Source organism: Protopterus annectens, chromosome 1.part0 (assembly GCF_019279795.1).
Source record: "Protopterus annectens isolate FY-2018-M chromosome 1.part0, PAN1.0, whole genome shotgun sequence".
NCBI classification, from domain to species: domain Eukaryota; kingdom Metazoa; phylum Chordata; order Ceratodontiformes; family Protopteridae; genus Protopterus; species Protopterus annectens.
The window spans coordinates 1759892610-1759912560 of record NC_056725.1 but is presented as its reverse complement, the minus strand read 5'-3'; the positions used below and the strand labels follow the sequence as shown (position 1 = coordinate 1759912560).

At 36.0% G+C, this 19951-nt stretch overlaps 1 protein-coding gene across 3 annotated transcripts in view; it reads left to right on the top strand.

Annotated features, from left to right (window-relative positions):
- The window catches only part of MBOAT1 (membrane bound O-acyltransferase domain containing 1), a 1680446-nt gene that overhangs the window by 1393729 nt on the left and 266766 nt on the right, over positions 1-19951 (top strand). For all 3 annotated transcript variants that reach the window (XM_044069118.1, XM_044069110.1, XM_044069126.1), the window contains 2 exons: positions 14777-14960; positions 18320-18512. In XM_044069118.1, the coding sequence (XP_043925053.1) occupies positions 14777-14960; positions 18320-18512 (377 nt within the window). The remainder of the gene's footprint in view (positions 1-14776; positions 14961-18319; positions 18513-19951) is intronic.

Sequence of the window (19951 nt, the reverse complement as noted above, 5' to 3'; positions counted from 1 at the left end):
CAGCTTTTGAGCAACTTAAAACTGTGTTACTATTCCAGATTATTGCTGGCCCTCGAAAAGGACAGCACTGTAATACTGGCTATAGATTTGTTAGAGGAAAACACATTTGTCTAGACAAAATAAATGAGTATTGTTATCATTAGAACAATTCTTTTCCTCCTAAGTATATTTTTATATAGCTGCACTGGGAATGAAAGATACATTCATATTCCTATAAGTCCATTTTATTGATAGAATCTATGACTCTATGTAGCTCATTATTACTTTCATTTTGCAAGTCTTCATTTGAGCAATCCATAGTCCCCAAAGTATTTATCAAATGCATAATGTCAATGCAGTGCTTGCAGACCTCAGGAAACAGGGCATGTCCACCTTCCCTTCCATCCTTGAGAACTGTCAGCTAGTGGTCCAGTCCAAGAACTTCTCCTGCAGCACATCAGTATATAAATTAAAAGAAATCCTTCCTAACCCCTGAAACTTCAATAGCCTGTCTAGGGACCTTCATTCAGATGCAGATCTTTTAAGCCTCAAGAAAATGAACAAAAACATTTCATGATGTGATAACAGGTTTCTCTCAGTAGCAGGCCATTACACAGGCCAAAATATACAATCTGCGGGCTGCTTGTCTTTTTGCATTTTCTTGTTCTTTATGTTTGGCTGCAGATGAGAAAGCTGTAATTTATACTCACTAATGTTTCAAGAGAATCATTAGATTCCATACTCTGATTTAGTAGTGAAGGATTTTCCAGGCTAGAGGGATCCGCTCACATATTCAAAAGAATGTATCTGATTGTGTCCATGGTGTTTCAGTAACTGAAAATGGACTGCTCAGATTTCTTGGGGATTCTGCTCAGCAGTATATCATTTTGGGACAGATGGTTTCTGTAGGTAAAATCTTCTCCATACTATTGTTTATAGGAGATTACTAGGCTATTTGGCCATAGGGCCTTTATAAACCTAGAAACTCAACGGCAAGACAAACTAGTTAAACCCAAGAAAACAATCGCAGCAGCAGTAGAGTGAACACCAACAATTTATTAAAAACACTTAAAGCGCTTTTCGTTTGCTGAGTATGCAAACTTCATCAGAAGTAAAACAGCTAAGAATACGTCAACTTTTTAAACACTCGATCAAAAAAAACGCGGGACAATCTAATCAATTATTACCACTTAACATGATACATTTAAAGTGGTATACAAAGCTAAAACTGAAAAGAATATTATAACACGACATTCCAAACTTTTACAAAAGGTAAAAAATAAAATGGTGTGTTATATATACATAACCAAATAACACAAATGTAGTAACTATTACCTAAAAAATACAAATAAAAATTGATTTATATACTTAAAATTGTTTAACCATTGAGTCAAACTTAAAAATATTTAACTATTGTAAGCCATTATCTTTGCAAACTCCTCAATTTTAAAATACTACTAATTTATAAACCTAGCCATGTTATACCCTTATTCCCTTATTGACCAAGTTGTATGGTGTATATGTGTAGGGGTCGTCTATGATCAGCACCAAATGTCCTTGTCCAAGAGGGACATAGGTGACACCCCAGGGTGAATTTACAGTCTGTCATCCAGTTGTCTTAAGTTACACTTAAATAGGGTCATTGTTAAAAATAAATGAAAATGATATTCAGAAGCTCCACAGCTTTACAGGACATCCTCCTTCCAGGTCGTTTTCATATCAGTACAGATAAGACTGAAGATATGTGGTCACTAGCAAGCAAAGAAGCACCACATATTTCCATCTCTGAAAAGCTACATTTCTGATCTGGCACTGGGCCATTCAGAGCAGTTTGATATACTATACTGTGCATCTTCCAGGCTTGCAAGTTCCCTCAGCTGATAAGTAACTGACTTACAAATACAAAGCAGATGCCACTGATGTTTTAGGCGACTGTACTTATTGTTAAAATATCCTTTTTGCTTTGTCACATTTGTCACATATATATTAATATGCTACAACATTTTTATATTACATGTATAAATGGTCATAAAATACAGTTTCCACCAGTGGTATAGTCCAGGGATTCAACTGTGGTCCGCAAAGTCTTTGTTAGTGGTCTGCGGCCTTGAGATTTTCATTTAAAAAAAAAAAAAAGAAAAAAGTCCCACAGAGCCATCTGACCTACAGTGCCACTTAAAAGAAGAAAAGAAAAAGCATTTCATCCTGCAGAGCCACCACATCTACAGCACCACTTAAACAAGGAAAAAACCCATACCTAGGGCACCATGCTCATAAATGCTTCCCTTCTCATTTTCCCTTTCCCAACTTCAACAATCCAAACAGAAAGAGGTTTTGTAGGATGGACATCGAATATTGCCAGTTGGCTCATACACTTCTTCAGTGTTAGATGTCCTACCATCCATGCAGAGCAAAGTTTCAAATGACCCCAAACCTACCCTGTTCCCACACTACCAGCTTTAAAAGTCTGGCTGCAGGGATCTAATTTTCTTTTCATTGTAATTTCTGAACATTGGAAGGGAGGCAAACAACATAGCGAGAGTGTGCTGCTACTGTAGTTGTTTTCTTTGATCCACGAATATTTCCTTGAGCCACAAATGGTATGTAAGCTTTAACTTTATTTTTGTAAATGTATATAAGGTGAATAACAGGAGCTGTTATAAAAATTTTGCAGCACATTTAATGCTGCATTTAAATGTAATTCTGATGAAGTTTTTGTGGAGACAAAAGTACTCAATGTTATATTTAAACGCAACATTAAATGTGCTATTAAAATTTTATGGCAGATCGTTATTCACCTTACACTCTGCCCAGGACAGCTTCGGAGGTATTTTCTGCTTATTGGTTTCATAGGTTCATAGGTTCATAGGTTCATACTAGGCTATCTGCCCAAGGGCATTTATAAGCCTAGCCCATAGTTATTTGGCTTTCGCCACCCCTTTAGTTTGAATAAAACTATGCCTATTATTTTGCTGTGCCTCTGTCAAGCAGTGACACTGAAGTAATCCCTGGGGTATATCTGCGATCCCCATCCATTGGTCAAGATTCCTCTTGAACAAGGCCAGCGAGGTGCTCTGCCTCACATGTACCGGGATTTTGTTCCACAGCATAGGGAGTCTCTGGGTGATGAATCTGCCCCTCCAGCATGTTCTATTAATAACCGTGTCAAGGTTTAAGTCTCCCGCCCTTGTGGTTCTGAGGGATCTAGATTTTTTGAGGTGAAGCATATTCATCAAATCAGGGTTTGACATGGCCTTATATGTCAGGCACAGGTCACCTCTGAGCAAGCGGTATGAGACTGAATAGAGCAGGAGTTCTTTCAGTCGGGCAGCATAAGACATATTTTTGAGACCCTTTATCCTTTTGGTGAGGAACTTTTGGGGCCTTTCCAGCTGCTGCAGGTGTCGGGTCAGATACATTCGAATGGGGCATTGTACTCAATCATAGGTCTAATGAGTGATGAGTACAGGGGGACGATGACCTCCCTTGATCTAGATGTGAATCCCTTCATGATCAGGTGGGCAATGTAGAAGGTTTTCCTAACTACTTTAGCAACATGAGTGTCAAACGAAAGGCTACTGTCAACCTGGGTCCCCAGATCCCTGATGACGACTTCTGTGCTCAGTGGATTGCCACCTATATGGTAGCTAGGAGTAACCTTGTTTTTCCCGAAGGGTATGACTATGCATTTCTTGGCATTTAACTTTAGGCCATGGCTCTGGCACCAGTTATCCGTTTCTGTGAGGCCCTTCTGAAGGATATCTGTGTCAGATGTGTTTTCGACTATGGCGCCCAGTTTGCAGTCATCTGCAAACTTTGTCAGCCATAACCCTCCTGTGTTTGCTTGTACTTCAGAAAAGTAGATGCCGAACAAGAGTGGACCCAGGACTGAGCCCTGTGGGACACCACTTGTGACAGGCTTTGAGTCTGACATGGCTCCAGCAACTCTGACCCTGTGGGTTCTGTCACTTAGCCAGTTTGCAACCCATCTTGTGATGTATGGGTTTACATTCAAGCTGATGAGTTTTTCGATGATACCTGAGTGGGGTATTGTGTCGAAGGCCTTTGCCAGGTCAAGGTAGGCTGTATGGACTGCCTTTCCCTCATCAATGGCCTTGGTGACTGGCTCGAAAAAGTCAACCAAGTTTAAAAGGCATGATCTGCCTTTGACAAAGCCAAACTGGGTTGGATCCAAAGTCTGCAAGTTCCCTATGTGTCTCATGTTTATCTATAATTTTTGCTGTCAGATTTATGCATGCTGCAGGTTCTTACCTTGTATTATGAATTTTGTAGTTTTCTGGCACCTCACTAATAAGGGCAGAAACTTGAGTTTCAGACTTCATATTCTTCAGTACAATGTATAATGAGAAAATGTGTGCTACCAGCTTTCTTTACACAGTTAAAATCTGAAATTTGTTCTTTATATTGGACCTTTGTCCCATCATTGTTTTTGGGTGGTGTACAGATTTCTTGTGCAAAGAGGTTGAGAGGTATGGCTATAAAGTACAATCTTAAGAACACTGTTTTTAAAATGTGTTCCTGAACTTGGCTGTCAATATTCTGTCTTCAAAATGTGTAACAAATGGGTAAAATGTGGAACACTTCCCAAGAGCTTACTAAGAACTTTACGTAGGAAGTTCAAAGAATGGTTTATTTATTTATTTACTTACTTACTTTACATTTGTTAACTGGGAAAGTCTGACTTGGAATGAAGTCAATTTTCAGCAGAGGCCCGGGGAGAAATGCTCCAGATGCATGTCTTTGTAACGTGAGAGGAAACCCGCATGAACGCAGGGAGGACATGCAGACTCTGCACAGGAGGCATCCCAGCTGAGAATCAAACTGGAGAACCTCTTGGTGTGAGGCGACAATGCTACCGCTGCACCACTGTGCCGTCCATCTAAATGGTTAAATGTTACTTTATATTTAGAAGAAAATTATTTTGATAAATTAGTTATATCACCTTGAAAGAAATGTGTTGATAAAGGTATACAGACCATTTCAATGTAGAACTCTGAGGAAGCTGGACCTTTTAGGACCCAGTATGAGGAATATTCCTCGTAATGAGGTACACTTGATACATGTCCATGATTATTTTCGGCTGCAGTCATTACTATGGCCTTTCGAAACAGTAAGACTACCTGTGACGCTCTGACTTTAGTCACAAGTATTTCTTCCAGTTTAAAGCAAAATCATGATCACCAAGTTCATGACTGTGCTTTGCATGTGTCAAAAAGGGTATTATTTGCTACTATGTGGCCTCCAGTTATCCAGGACTCAGAGTTCACTCTTTCTACATGCAGCCCTTTCCTTCAGCAGTGTATTTTAATATGAGGACCAATTAGGTGTACCCTACAGAGAGTGTTTTTTGTTTAGTATTATGAATATGTGCATTTTTTCTATTTTTATTACTACTTTGCCCTACAATGAGTGTTTTTCTTTAAATATTATGAATATGTGCAGTATTTCTACTTGTATTATTAGGTTGCCCTACAAGGAGTTTGATACAGTATGCTATCTTATAAAACTATACATAAGCTGGCATTCAGCTACATTAGCAATAAATATATTCTGTGTACAGTTGTGCAGCTGATGTAAAAATCTGAGGCAGCCTCCACATGACAGCATTGTGGAACAGCATTTCAGAGGATAGGCTAGGAATATCTGCTTATCCAAATGAGATGCTCAGTGAGTGTGATCCCCCGCCCAGTATGAAAATGTGATGTATTAATATTTCAGTTAATAACTTGCCCCAAAAGGAGTTTATAAGGTATTTCATAGTATCAAATGAAAGCTTAAGCAATACTGGAAGAGCTGCTTCTGTTACCTAGTAGTATGTGACAACCACCAGTAATATGTGCATGTGTGTCACTTTTCTTCATTATTTCTAGCTGGTGTTCAGCATTTTTCTAAGTAAGATGTTGAGAGCTGGAAAAGTTCATCACCTTTCCAGTGACACTAATACTGTAGCGTGTTACTACTTTTTTTTTTTTTTTTTTCTGGCAAAAACTGTACTCTGTATCTAATGGCAAACATTTGATTTTTAGGCTTCATTCCCTTCAGGAACTGCATTATGTTATAAAGCCTTAAGTAGGCAAGTGCAATATTTAAAATATGTCCCTGATTTTGTCTCAGACCCCGATTCTAATACCTTCCCACTGTCACTGTTTTTGTCTGTATCCTTCATTTATAAGGTTGCAAGAGATATGCCTGTTTTTATAAATCTACTTGATGTACATTTTGCAGGTATTACGTATCCATGGATGGAAATTGATCAAGAGATTGAGAGCTGTGAGTGCTTTGCTTGGGTGGGGGTGCTGTGCTCATACCTGTCAGCTGACCCTTGTTTTGCAGAATGTCTTGGATTTTGGTTAATTTCTAGGTTATTCCTTGTAAAATATGTGGCTTTCCTAAACTGAGGACAACAGTTAGGAAATGAGACAGTTTATTTAATTTATAGTTTATCATGAATAGGTACTTTTGGTTTAAGAAAGTAAAGCTTGTATTAACTTTTTACAGATGGCAAAAAAGCTTCACTGGACTTTTCTGTAACAAAAAAAAAAAAAAAAAAAAAAAGCACCTTTCCTGAACACTGCAGTAATCCCAGTGATGACAATGAAAGTGATTTGGAGGAAATGAAGACCAAGAGAGTCCATACTAGTTTTTCTTGGATGTATGATCCCTCATATATTGAGTTGGATTTTGTAGCCATGGTAGATGGTGAAGTGCTAAATCCACAGTGTGGTATATGCAGAGAATTACTTGGTAATGAAGCAATGAAACCACCAAAGCTTAAGAGGCATTTACATACAAAACATAAAAAAATAAGTTCAAAACCAAGATAGCTCTTTGAAAGAAAGCATACTGAATTAAAAAGTCAACAGCAGCAGTTGTTTACTATTTCACATATTAACACTGGTGCTTGCGAGCCTCTTATAAAGTCACACTTCGGTTGCAAAAACTAAATAAATATACAGTTGCTGGGACTTTAGTGAAGGAGTGCATTAAAGATGTTTGCTTGGAAATGTTAGGTGAGTCTGCAGCAAGGAAGGTAGCTCAAGAACCACTTTCCAATGACACAATAGCTCGATGTGTCTAGGAAATGGCTAATGACATGGAAGAGCAGCTTGTAGAACAAATAAAGCTGGCAAAATATTATTCAGTGCAACTTTATGAATTCACAGATATTTCTAATATGGCAATTGTTTTGGTATATGTATAATTTGAACATGATGGTGATATAAAGGAGGAATTCTTTTTTTCTGCTTCATTACCGACAAACACAACTAACTCTGAACTGTATAAAACTTTGAAGGAATGTATTGCCAACAAATGTGGCTTGGGGTTTATGTTTTGTGTAGGAGTGTGTTCTGATGGTATAGCTGCAATGAAAGGAAAAAATTCTGAAACAGTTACCCAGATTAAGGAGTTAGCACCAGAATGTAAATCACCACATTTCCTCCATCGGGAAAGTCTTGCAACAAAAAAATGTCAGCTGAATTAAACAATGTGCTTAGTGAAGTAGTAAAAATTGTAATTAAAATGTAAAACACTTTTAGTCCAAAATTGGCAGGTAGTTCAACCATGTGGTTGAATAAAGGAGAGTTTTTTACACTGGAACTACCTGCCATTTTTTGGACTACAAGTGTTTTACATTTAATTGCAATTTTCCTGGTGGACTGAAGCTTCTAGTAAGGAAGATGTGTTTTTTTTTTTTTTACTTAAGTAAAAATTCTAAATTATGTTAAAGCTAATGTATTAAATTCTCAATTATTATCTTTATTATGTGATAGAATGGAAGGCAATCAATAACAACTGCTGTTGCATGCTGAGGTACAATGGTTATCAAGAGGTAAAGTTTTGTCAAGAGTGTTTGAACTACGGAATGAGCTGTTAGCATTTCTGCAAAGCAAGAAACCCAGTTTAGTTTCAACTTTTTAAAGATATGATCTGGAAAGCCTGGCTTGCTTATTTGTTGGATATTTTTGGTATTTTTAATTATCTCAATGCTTTCATGCAAGGAAGGAATGCAGCATGCTTTTCTATGATAGATAAGATCGAACGGCAGAAATGAAAGTTAGAATCTTGGAAGTATAGAGTTTATTTGGATTGTTATGACATGTAGCATAATTCATCAACTGTAGCCAATGAAGTAGGTGATAATCTTGATACTGCATATGTGCGAAAAATTATCACTGACCACCTTAAAAATCTGACAGAACGCTTTGCATTTTACTTTCTGTCAAAGAAGATCCATGCATAGCAAATTCATGGATCCAGAATCCATTTCTTTCATCAAAAGAAAATGTCAGTTTGTCTAAAACTTTATAGGATAAATTGTTGGAACTGGCTACTGATGAAGGATTGAAGATAAAATCTGAAAATACAGCATCACATGCCTCTTTTTGGATAAAAGTTAAAAGTGAACATCTTGAACTTACTGAAATTGCTTTAAAATCACTTCTATCATTCTTGTTAGCACACCTCTGTGAGATTGGTTTCTCGGCCATGAGTGTTATTAAAACAAACATAGAAACAGTTTAAATATACATTGCCCCATTTGAGTAGCATTGTCATCAATCCAAACTTGGTTAGATAAGTTAATAAACCAGGAACAAGCTCTTTTGTACAATTAAAAACTATGTATATATTTAATGTGCTCATTCAAAGTGTGCTTATATAGATATTTCATTTAAGGACTTGCTATTTCAGTCATAATGTTTGCTTAGCTACAGTCTTTCATCTGTTTTGTTCTGATTTTATGTTGACATTCTGTTTGAATATAGTAAATAACCTTGGCGTATTTTGTCTTTTTTTTTTTATTCAGTTTTGTAGTAGTTAGCTTTTGTTGTAGTTGACAAATGTAGCAGTTCCGGACAGACTTGAAATAAAAACAAGTGGTCCTCCATCACAAATAGCTTGAGAAGCAATGGTATAGCAGAAAAATAGCAATAAAAATATTCAGGTTTATTTCCCTTACTACAGTAGTGGGACGCCTGAACTACCAGCTGTTACGCAATAAAGAAAAAGGAAAACTGACACAGCTAAGGCATAAATCATACATTATTTATTTGCCTTTGTTTACCAGAAAGGTCCAACTGGGCAATATGCCCATTTTCAGTGGAGGCCCAAGGTGAAAGGATCCATACATTTCACGTTAACAACAACAACAACAAAAAAAACAAAGACATTGTGACATGTACTGTGCTACACCACTGAAACAGTGATAACATTACATATGTGTGCTTATACTACGAAACATAAAAGAATCCTGTGGAATGAAGATATAGTCCAGCAATATAACATTCTTACCTTAACAACATTAATTTAGCCTTTCTGTCTCAAAGTGCTTATTTGTCTGATTTGATTCCTAGGTGGGATGCTGTCTTTGCAGAGTCTGAATGTCCCCTCTGTCTGCCCTTGAGTTTTCACTTGGGTCTGCTGTTTCCTCTCATATCTCGAAAATACACTGATAACTAAACTGTCAGTGCTGTAAATTTCCCATAGGTGTTCATGCGGACTTTGTGTGTAGATCCTGCAATGGGCTGGTATCTCGTCCAGAAATGGGTCTCTAGCCACCTGCCAAGGTAGCCTTTGTCTCCGTCTCTGACATTAAATAGGTTAAAGGTGGTATTGGAAAATGAATGAATAAGCAACTCATTGTAAGAAGCACTGTTCATCCATTGGCATGGTTGTGCTTTACCCGTGGATGGTAGTTTTACTAATTTAGGCTTCATGTGTATTGGCAAACTTGCCATTAGTGGGGCAACTCATTAGTTTTCATAAATGAGCAAGGCTCTTGGCATTGCTGTAATATTTTTGTGTTTGCCAAGTCCACAGTTGTGGGGCTGCATGTTGCCACTGCAACCTGGTAAAATGCTGGATCTGTGCATTATGTGGCCAGCATTCTGCATTGTGAATCACAGAGTAGATGCAGGGGTTAAAAGTGTGTAATGCTCACACGTATAAATAAAAGCTGAGAAACATGGTGGGAGGTTGGCATAATAGATAAGGTGTTTACCTTACAAACTCAAGGTGCAGGGTTTGATTCTCACATGGGATAATTGACTAGGCTTAAAATGGCCCACAAGGGCAGTTAGCCTAGTATAAACCTATACCATATCATATCATATAACATAGTTACTTGGGTGATGATAATTGAAAATGTTTTAATGCATGTATGAAATGCATACAAGCATGTGTATTTCATGCTAAATGGGTGCAGTTGGGTACAGCTCCACACATTGCCAGAATATGGTAAAAATAGCAACCAAATATTTTAATCAAATGACATCTGGTAAAGACTACCCTCCAGCACATACAGTGGTGGTCACAGCTCTCTCCTTCTGTTGGAGGCACACAGTTTTCAAGGCAATAAAAAATACTGGAAAATATATAACTAGATTGTATATTGAAATGATTTGACATAATCCTTCAGACGATAAGCAAGTCTGATTTATTGAGTAAAATATATAGTAGATATATCTTAAAGAATAAAAACATATCTCAATTAGATTAGTAATATTAAAACTTAACCACCAGCAGCTACAAGCACTTTCATTATTTTTTTTACCAAACTGGTAGAAAAAAGACTTACACAATTTTTCACATCAGGCTAAGCAATAAATTAACTAGATGTATTGCACTCATTTCTGTTATTTATTTTGCTCTCTGGGTTGTACCCATTTTCAATGGAGGTTTGAGGAACAGTATTCAAAAGTAGGAATAAACTTCGTTTGACCAGAAAATGCATAATGAGATTACTTTGATATTTCCTACAGTTTATTATACTTATTAAAGGACAGAAATGGTTTGCTCAGGCTTAACAGTCAGGTTAACCCCTAGGGCACTGTCGCACTTGCATGTGTCTGTTGATGCATTACACCCACAGGAGTTGACTAACTAGGACCATAGGATAACCTTAGTCATACCTTCTTGCTTTCTTGTAAAAACTCAGGCTTTCTAATCCTTAAATGTCTTATTTTGCTCCACAGCTTCTCTGTTAATACACCTGAAATTTGACAATCGCTCCTCCAAAAATCAGTAAGATTTCTGCCTGTACTAAATGTAGACCCTGGTACAAGTAGTTTCTTTTTGCAAATCAGATAAAAGTGCCAGATTGTAGGTCATATCGCACTGACCTAGCCAAAAATCCTTTTGCTATAACTTTGTGTCCCACACCACACTAGTCTAACTCATTAAATCCAGAGTGTGACCTGTTATGTACATATGTTTAAAGCCTGCTTCTCTAATGCTTCTCTTTTCTTCTCTGTTATCTACTTATCACTAGATTTGTACCAACCATTCTTTTTTTTCATTGATATAATGTAATCCCAGTTGTTTATAATGGTGCTGTGTAATAATATCTGTTGCTATAAAATAATAGAATGTAATTTCCTTCTTTTGTCATTGTGTCTGTGTAAATACTCTTTTTACATTTTTTGAATGCACTATAGTTTTTTGTTTTGTTATACCTTGTCACCTTGGCTTAACCTGAAAATGGCATTGTCTGATCAGTGCTCTTCCCTGGTAAACAAAATAAAATAAATAGATAAAACCTTCAGTACCTGAGGAATTTCTTTTACGAAAAAGTAACTGAATAGGAAAGGCAAATGCTGACTATTGTTGGGAGATTGAATCCAGTAGCCATTTCCCCTATTTTAAATGCTTTTATCATGCCACCTGACCAACAGAGAATCAGTGGACAGATGGGTGCCTACTCTCCCCCAAGAGCAGTTATTTCCCCTTTCAGCTAGGAAGCCGCTGTGGTGTTGATTTTTTTATTTTAATAATAGCATCCATTGTTAACAAAAATCCCAATCATGGTCGTGTCTTAGTTGAAAGGAGGAACAATTGCTCTTAATCGAGGCCTGGTACTTATCTGTCCACAAACTATTTTTTTCCTGTAGTAGAGAAAATTGCACTGAATGTAGAGAAGAAGGTCTTGGATTCAATCCCCAGGTAAAGGTCAGTGTTCTTTTCTTATCCCATTGTTAGTAGAACGTTTGCTTAATAGTTTGCTCTACTAAAAGGTAGCTTATTGCAGGAACTTAGTTCCCTACATTGCACCAGTGCTTTCCTTCTGCTTGGTATTTATAACTAGAGACGTTATTTTTTGTGCTCCTTTTCCCTAAACAAAAATCCCAACATGTTTAGTTTGGTGGATGACGATCAAATGTGGAGCAGACCATATTTCAGGAATGAAATGTAGGAGGCTTGGAGCAAGGTTGAGAAAGTGGGTAGTAATAACCAGTGCCAGTGCAAGACTGTATGCCCATAGGAAGGAGTTCATGAAACCTTGGGGTCAGTATCTTGCTCATGCCAAAGTCATGCATGCATGCATCCTAAGTAGTCGTCTATAATTTAGTGTGCATTGAAAGATTTGGGGGGATTTATTCGCAATACACATTCTGGTGAAATACTTTTGTGTGTTTTTTTTAGAAACTGCATGTATACTTCTTGGATTTCATGTTTTTCTCCCAGTATTTTCCTTTGGACTGTAATTGGGACATTATCTTATTGTTTGTGTATTCCATACCAAACTGTACATTTATGCATTTTCTTGTTGGAATTATACATTTTACCTTTGTATCATTGATATGCCATTCATTTATTCTTCAGCAGCCCACCTCAGTTCAGGGTCATATCTGAGCAGTCAGAAGTTACAAGGTGGTGAACTTATCCAAGGCTGGGTATCAGCCCATCTCAGGATGTTCGCACACATTTGGTCACCCATGAACAGCTGGAGGAGGATTAGTTCACCTACAGCTAATGTGGGAGAAAACTGGTACAACTAGCAAAAACTCACATGGACACAGGGAGGGTGTGCTGATTCTGTGCAGACAACTCAGGTTCATAAGCAAATACTAGGCTATCAGTCTTTAAATTAGTAAAAGCCTAGCCAATAACTAGAGGTCAGAATCAAATTCCGTACCTTGCATCTCTAAGGTAAAGTGCTGAACATTATGGCAACCCTGAGATTTATCCAACATGCTAATCCTCCTTTATATGTCATAATTATTAGTATTATTATTATTTTATTCTCCAGTTGTTCATTAGCTTAACAGTAAATCTTCCATGTGATAATGGGCATGTAAATTAAATTTTTGCAGATGATTAACTGTAGTAGAAAAATATATAAAATCTGCTTGGTTTACCTGTCAAAATGTATCCGTGTATGAGGTGTAATTAAGGATACATCATCTATACCATTATAGTGGATACTTTTCTGTGTGTATGTGCTCTTCTTTGTTGATGTCATCTGTGGAATTTGTGCAACATTAGAAAGACTGTAAAGAATTAAAGGTAGTTTTTGTTTGTCATTTTAAAAGTGCTGAGGATTTACTTTGCTCAACAAAGTAGCCCCTGAAAATAAAGCTAGACAGACATTTCAGTTTTGGTATGAGCTGGATCGTAAGGATAACAACAACAAATAAATGCAAAAATAGAACTGTGGAAGGCCACACCAAGATTTAGAGATAAAAGTCCTTTATTGATTCCAAAATGAAAGCCAATAAACCAGTACACTAACACACACAAACGCTCACAAAATTAAATGCGTTTTCATCAGGATACTGACTTATTCAGATGAATACATAACTCCTAACTGTGCCCTATTTATGCTAAAAAGCAGTGAACATCAACCAATGAAACTTGATTATCAGTCAGTGCACTTTCAAAAAAGCTGTAAACAGTTAAAAGAACAATAGATAAATTATTCACATATAAAAATTCCATTTAAAATACTAATGCTGGTAATTAATCCTAAAAACTGTTGCCCACAGTGTCCGTTTAGCTATAAAGGTGATACTTTATATCTAGCTAGTAGAGACAAACTAATTAATAGTAGAAGTTTTGCAAATTGTAACACAAGTGGATTGTTGTACCCTAGCATTGTGTGTGAACTAGAGTGTATGAACTGACTATGATATAAGGAATAAATGTGCGAATAATGCATTATACAAACACAAATTAATTTGTCAAGTTGCTTGCTATCATTTTTTTGTGTTAGAAGTAGTACCAAAAGTCATAAGAGGGGGCTCATGGGAGACAAGGCTCGAATACAGAGGGCTTTACTGGCAGTTAAGTTTAGATGCTACAAAGGTACCAGGGCTGAATGAAGCAGTCCCACTGGCTCCTATCTTAAACTTAAGAGCAGCAAAGCTATAACATCTTTTTCTCTATCTTGATCACTAGAGGGCACAGTATTATAATAAATAATGAAATGACTACCTGATCCTCTTACAGTATAATACAGTTTTTACTATTAATACCTTTTTGTACTGGATATTGGCTTTTTGGATTTTTAGGATTAATTACCTGCATTAGTTTGTGTGTTCGTGTACTGGTTTATCAGCTTTCATTTTTGAATTAATAAAGGACTTTTAGCTCTAAATCTTGGTGTGGCCTTCCGCAGTGCTCTTTTTGCATTTTTTGGGGTGTTTTTATCTTTGAGCACTTCATTTCCCTTACTAGTTGATAACAGCAAATGCTTTGGTATCTAGTTTTTAAACTAGCTGTCATCCTACTTTTCAGAGTGGTGTGGAATCCAGCATGTGAAGATAGCAGACTGGTTTGTAATTGTGGCAGTGGATAAGAAAATGCAACTAATTTGGACTGGATTAAACCATGTAGTCTAACTGTACATTTCTGAAAAACTGGAATGAAGCTGAAATAACAAATTTTAGAAAGTCAGGAACTAAGTTATTTTCATATTGTATTTATTCTGCATAGTTTGTTTTTCTTGCTCATGTTGTGTGTTCTGCATAGTTTTGTTTTTCTTTTTCTCCCTAACTAGGGAAAGGCCTTCTTTCCTGGAGTACCTTAGTTATAACCTTAATTTCCTCAGTATCCTTGCTGGGCCATGTAGTAATTTCAAGGACTATATTGCTTTCATTGAAGGAAGACATGTGCAGATGAAGCTTTTAGAAGTTAACTGGAAATTGAAGGGGTACAGCAAACTTCCAGAACCTTCTCCAGTGGTAAGTCTTGTTGTTCGGTTACCTGTGCTTAATGCAGTTTGACTGTCCTCCTAATAGTTTTTATTTCCGTACACATACATTTGTGATGTCTCTGTATTGCTGAATGCGTAGTTGTTTTCCTGAGTTGTTCTGCAGAGATGTCTGTAATGTAATGAATTGAAGCATGTGATTCACAACACAGATAAAACTAAAAACAACAAACAGGAGGCTGTTCAGCACCAGCAGAGGTTTCAAGTTTTTTAACAAGAATCCAAAATTGTCAGTGTAATGTGTACAAAGAAGTATGCTTTAAGCTGTAATTTCATGTCTTATTACTCCACTTGTCCAAACTAGTTCCAGCTTTGCTTTGGTCATTCTGATCTCCCCAGGTACCTTATTTCAAGCATTTTTGTATACTTGTCTGACTTCCTCTGTTGACTCCTTCCACTTAGTAAAGTCCCTTGCCATTTTTAATTGATTTCATGAATTTCCGTTCAGCCATGTTAGGCTTATCCTTCTTATGATCATATTTTTTCTTCCAAGTCTTTCTTCCATCGACTGCTCTTAATTTTGTCAAAAATATTTCATCTCGTTTGCTGATTTCTTGTCTATGAGTGCTGTTAGCTCCAGCCATTATTCTGTAGTCTGTTCCCCATTAATCTCATACCAGTGTTTTGATATCTCACTTTACGTTTCTTGTACCGACAGTGGACTGCACTGGGGAACAATCATAGTTTGCCATTGGTGCTTTTGAAATACAATTAAAATGTTACAGAGAATAAGTATGCTTAAATCAGAGCACCATACAGTCAGTAATGTGTAACTGGGAACTGTTATATCCATTCCAAATTAATTAAATTTTAACACTGTTATTTTGAGAATATGATGTCTTAATATTTTTAATGTTAAAGATTCATGAGTAGATTACCTCTGTCATACCATCTACCTCAAACCATGAAGGTGCAGCTGTTTAAAAGTTATTTTAAGCATTTATATTTTTCTGATAAAGCAGATTGTAATCTTCCTGTCCATAATTCATTTAATAGTTTTTAAACCTGACCTACCTAATTTGAGACAGTTTAGGCTGATATATTGACTTCAAAGAACTGTGTATTTATTTATTGACAGCTCATACAGTGGCACATAAAAATAGTCTAGGCTCAAAAAGTTTTCATCAACAATGGAAATGTATTTTTCACAAGCTTTGGGCACAACAGCACTCCTTTCTTATCCTCAAAGCACAGACAACAAAGTAACTAAGAGTATAATAATATAAACAGTTTATCTGGAGTTTTTTTTCTATATCAAAAGCATAGTAAAACTAAATTTTTAGAACTTCAGAAAGAATTTCCTTCATTGGAGAATCTAAAAACAGAACACACAAAAAACTGGTAAATAACAAAAGGTAATTACAGAATTAACTAGCCCAGTAGTAAAAAGACAAAGTTAAGTAGTTGATCAGATATTTCCAGTTGTAGCATGTTAAAACCAAAAGCCTTAAAAGTAGTACATTTTAAAATGCAAATGCTATCCTTATACAATTATATCTTTAACAGAATTTGTAATCATAAGACTAGAATTAATGTGGAGTAAGTAATAAATTTGAATAATCAACAGAAAGAAATTGGGACACTAGAGGACTTTCAACTTTATTTTAAATATTCCTTGTATGTTCTTGGAGACGAGATTTACATTTATTTGGTTTCTCATATATAACAGAACTTTGTATTACATAAACTGCATTTTAAATTCACACATATATAATATAAATCATAAGAGAATTGGATTACATAAATTACATTTTCAAAGTGATATATTTGTGATTTATTTGATATAAGCTTTTTTCATTTATTTGATTCAAAAAGTAGCTAAATAAGGACATGCAGTGCAGTTGCCACATTGGAATGTTTCCATATGGTGAGTAGGAAGAGTTAATTCTTCTCTTGGCCTTACATGGTGGCTAGGCTATGTATTTAAATCAGTTATGTTTCTGTCTCTTGTGTAGGAGACATTGGGTTAAGTGCCACTAAGAATCTCATAGCAGCACTGGTCTGTTTATTTTTTAACTAGAGTAAAATATTACTTCCTTAGAGGAAATCCAATATCAGAAAATAAAACTAAATAAGTCTGTAGATAAACGCTGAGCACATTTTTCCATGTCATGGTTCCCATTTGCAATAAAAAATGTCACGCATATATAACATAAAATTGATATGAATAATTATATTGACTTTCAGACAAATAAGTAACTAAATTAACATAGCAAATGCATGGGAGCATCCATGGCTATGCAACTGACCTGCCTATAAAGGTGCCCATCAAAAAGAAAGAAAATGTAATAAAGGGAGAATTAAATAAGTTAGTCATGACTTAGGTGAAGCACCTAAAACCATACAAGGATTTCACAACCACAATGGTGGGCAAGTATTTCTATATAAGCTGTTCAAGTCTAATGTTAATTAATACATATTCTGAAACCATTTCAGATTGGACATTAAAAAAAAACTCCTTAGTTGTTAATATGAGAAGAGTCTTGCTTAGCCACTTCCTGTAACCAATATATTTCAGAACCCACATTTTTTTCAAGGAAATTATCACAAGCAGAGATGATATAAAAGAACATGTCTGCACCTGTGCAGCTAAGTTAGAACAGCTGGAGGGCATTGTATTGTTTTTGAATCTCTGTGTGTGTCTTAGAAGGATAAAACCATCTCAGAATATGTTTAGAACATGTGTCTAGCTTTCATCTTCTAATTAAAATAATTTTTATTCACTTTTGTAGCTGCTCTTAATATTGTAAAAAGCTCTTTGTCCCCTACTATACGGGTGGTCTAAGTTGTGGTTGGAGACATCTGGTATTCAGTGTTTTTAATATAGAGCTCTATAATGCAACCTACTCCTCCAGTGGCTGAGGGACTCCTCCAACTTTATCAAGATTTAACAGGTCCATAAAAAATGTATTTATTGTAGTGTATGATGCTGAGTAACGTTACTATCTTTTTGCCTAAAGCATTTTAGCACCTCTATTTTTAATTTTTTATTTGTTACTTTTTTGTATATTAATATATTTTAAGTTCTACAGTACTTTGTGTAGAAATACCAAAGTGAACTTAATGAACATAGAGTTACGAAGTTTAATACTTGTCTAGTTATTTGTAGCTGTCCCCCTCTTCTAACCAGTAGTTGGTATCCAGCTCTTTAGAGTATTACAACTGAATGTTAGTTAGCTTGGTCAATCTGCAGTTCTTAACTACATAACTTCTCAGTGTATATAGTGGTGCTCTTCTTGAGCTATATGCTGTTTTTAATGCCAGTGTATTAGTAAGTTTCTTGCAAAGCACTGTGCCTGCATTAATCATTTTCTTCATTTCTTGTTCTAGGGAGCTATAATACGAAAACTGCTCCTCACACTTGTTTGTTTAGTTCTTTTCCTGACATTTTCCAAGAATTTTCCATTCATGTACTGTGTCGATGAAAGATTCATGAATGAATTCAGCTTTTGGTCAAGAGTGACATACATCCACATTTCTCTCCAGTTTTTAAAGCCAAAGTACTACATTGCTTGGACACTAGGTAAGTTACTAATATGCAGCTCTGTAGAGAAAAAAAACATTGATGTTGTCAGGAAAAAATGCCTATCCCAAAATCATCTCAGTAATAAAGTCAATTTGTTTCACAGTTAACAAAAAATGCTAGAATTCTTATGCCTAGTATCTGTTGATGAATTTGAAGGGAATTTAACTGTTGTGTAGTGTAACAGAGCATTTCTTAAGATGGTTAAAATATCTGAAAGTTTCATTGGATGCTGGTTTGTGTTTTTGAAAATGTCGATTAGTTGTTTCATCAGTTGAGAATCTCTTGTAGCTTGCTTTAATGGATCATGACTGCCCCTTTCACGTTTTACTGGAATTGCACAATATGTACACTAAGATTGGGGTGTTGTACTTTTTGAGGGGGTCTTTGCCATTTCACATTTTCTAGCATGGAGACAGCTGCAATTGTGTGTTACAACAGTATGCAATTCATTTGAATGTAGTTATAAAATGATACAAAGCAGCTGTTAAAATTTACTTTTTGTTATTTAAAAGCTGAGAAAGCACATTGTTACTTGAATTCCACACAGAGAAATAATTGTATGGTTAATGATTACTTAAACAAAAGGAAAAAGTGGAAAATAACTCTAATTTAAATTATCTTAATTGGTATATGTTGAGTGAAAAGTAACATAGTTAAAAAATCTTAATTAGTATGGTATGTTGAGTGAAAACTAATATAAAAAAAAATTCAAAGTAGCTTACCTGCTTCCCTAACTGTTGCTGGTATATCAGTATTGGATAAAATCAAGGAAACTTGAGCTGTCTTTACTGGTTTGTCTAAAGCTGTCTATTCTGTGGTCCACTAGACATTACTTGTCGAACGTTCATGTGACAGACTATCCCTGACTAGAGTTTCTTGTTTTAAAAATGACCCATCATACCACTCTTAGGTTCAAAATTAGACTCCATGTTGCCTGGATGCAGTACTGTCTTACTATGTTTAATGCTACTGCTACCAAAAAAGCAATTACAAGAAAATGGAAGTCATAGCCTAAACCATTTGTAATTGAAGTATTGAATATTGTAAAGAAGATTAAAGAACTGGAGGTTGGATCTTTAGAAAAGGGAAGGAGCAAATTAGACAAAAGTAAATGTAAAATGTGGGAACATTACATGCAGAATAATGTTCAGAGGGGTGAGGTTTATGGAAGTGCAGGAACTGATCAATTGCTAAAAGAAAACATGTATGTATTCTGCATGAAGCTAATAATGGAAAATGTTACTGTGGCATGTTTTCTTTTCTTATGCAGTGTCACTGGTGCACAGGTAGCACACTCACCTTTGGTGTGGAAGGCTGTTGGTTCTACTTCCACACCAGATTGATTGCTGACACTGCAGTTCAGCATAAGGGAGGTGCTATACTCCTGAGTTTGCCATTTTTCAGATGACATGTTAAAATGAGGCCCCATCTGCTTG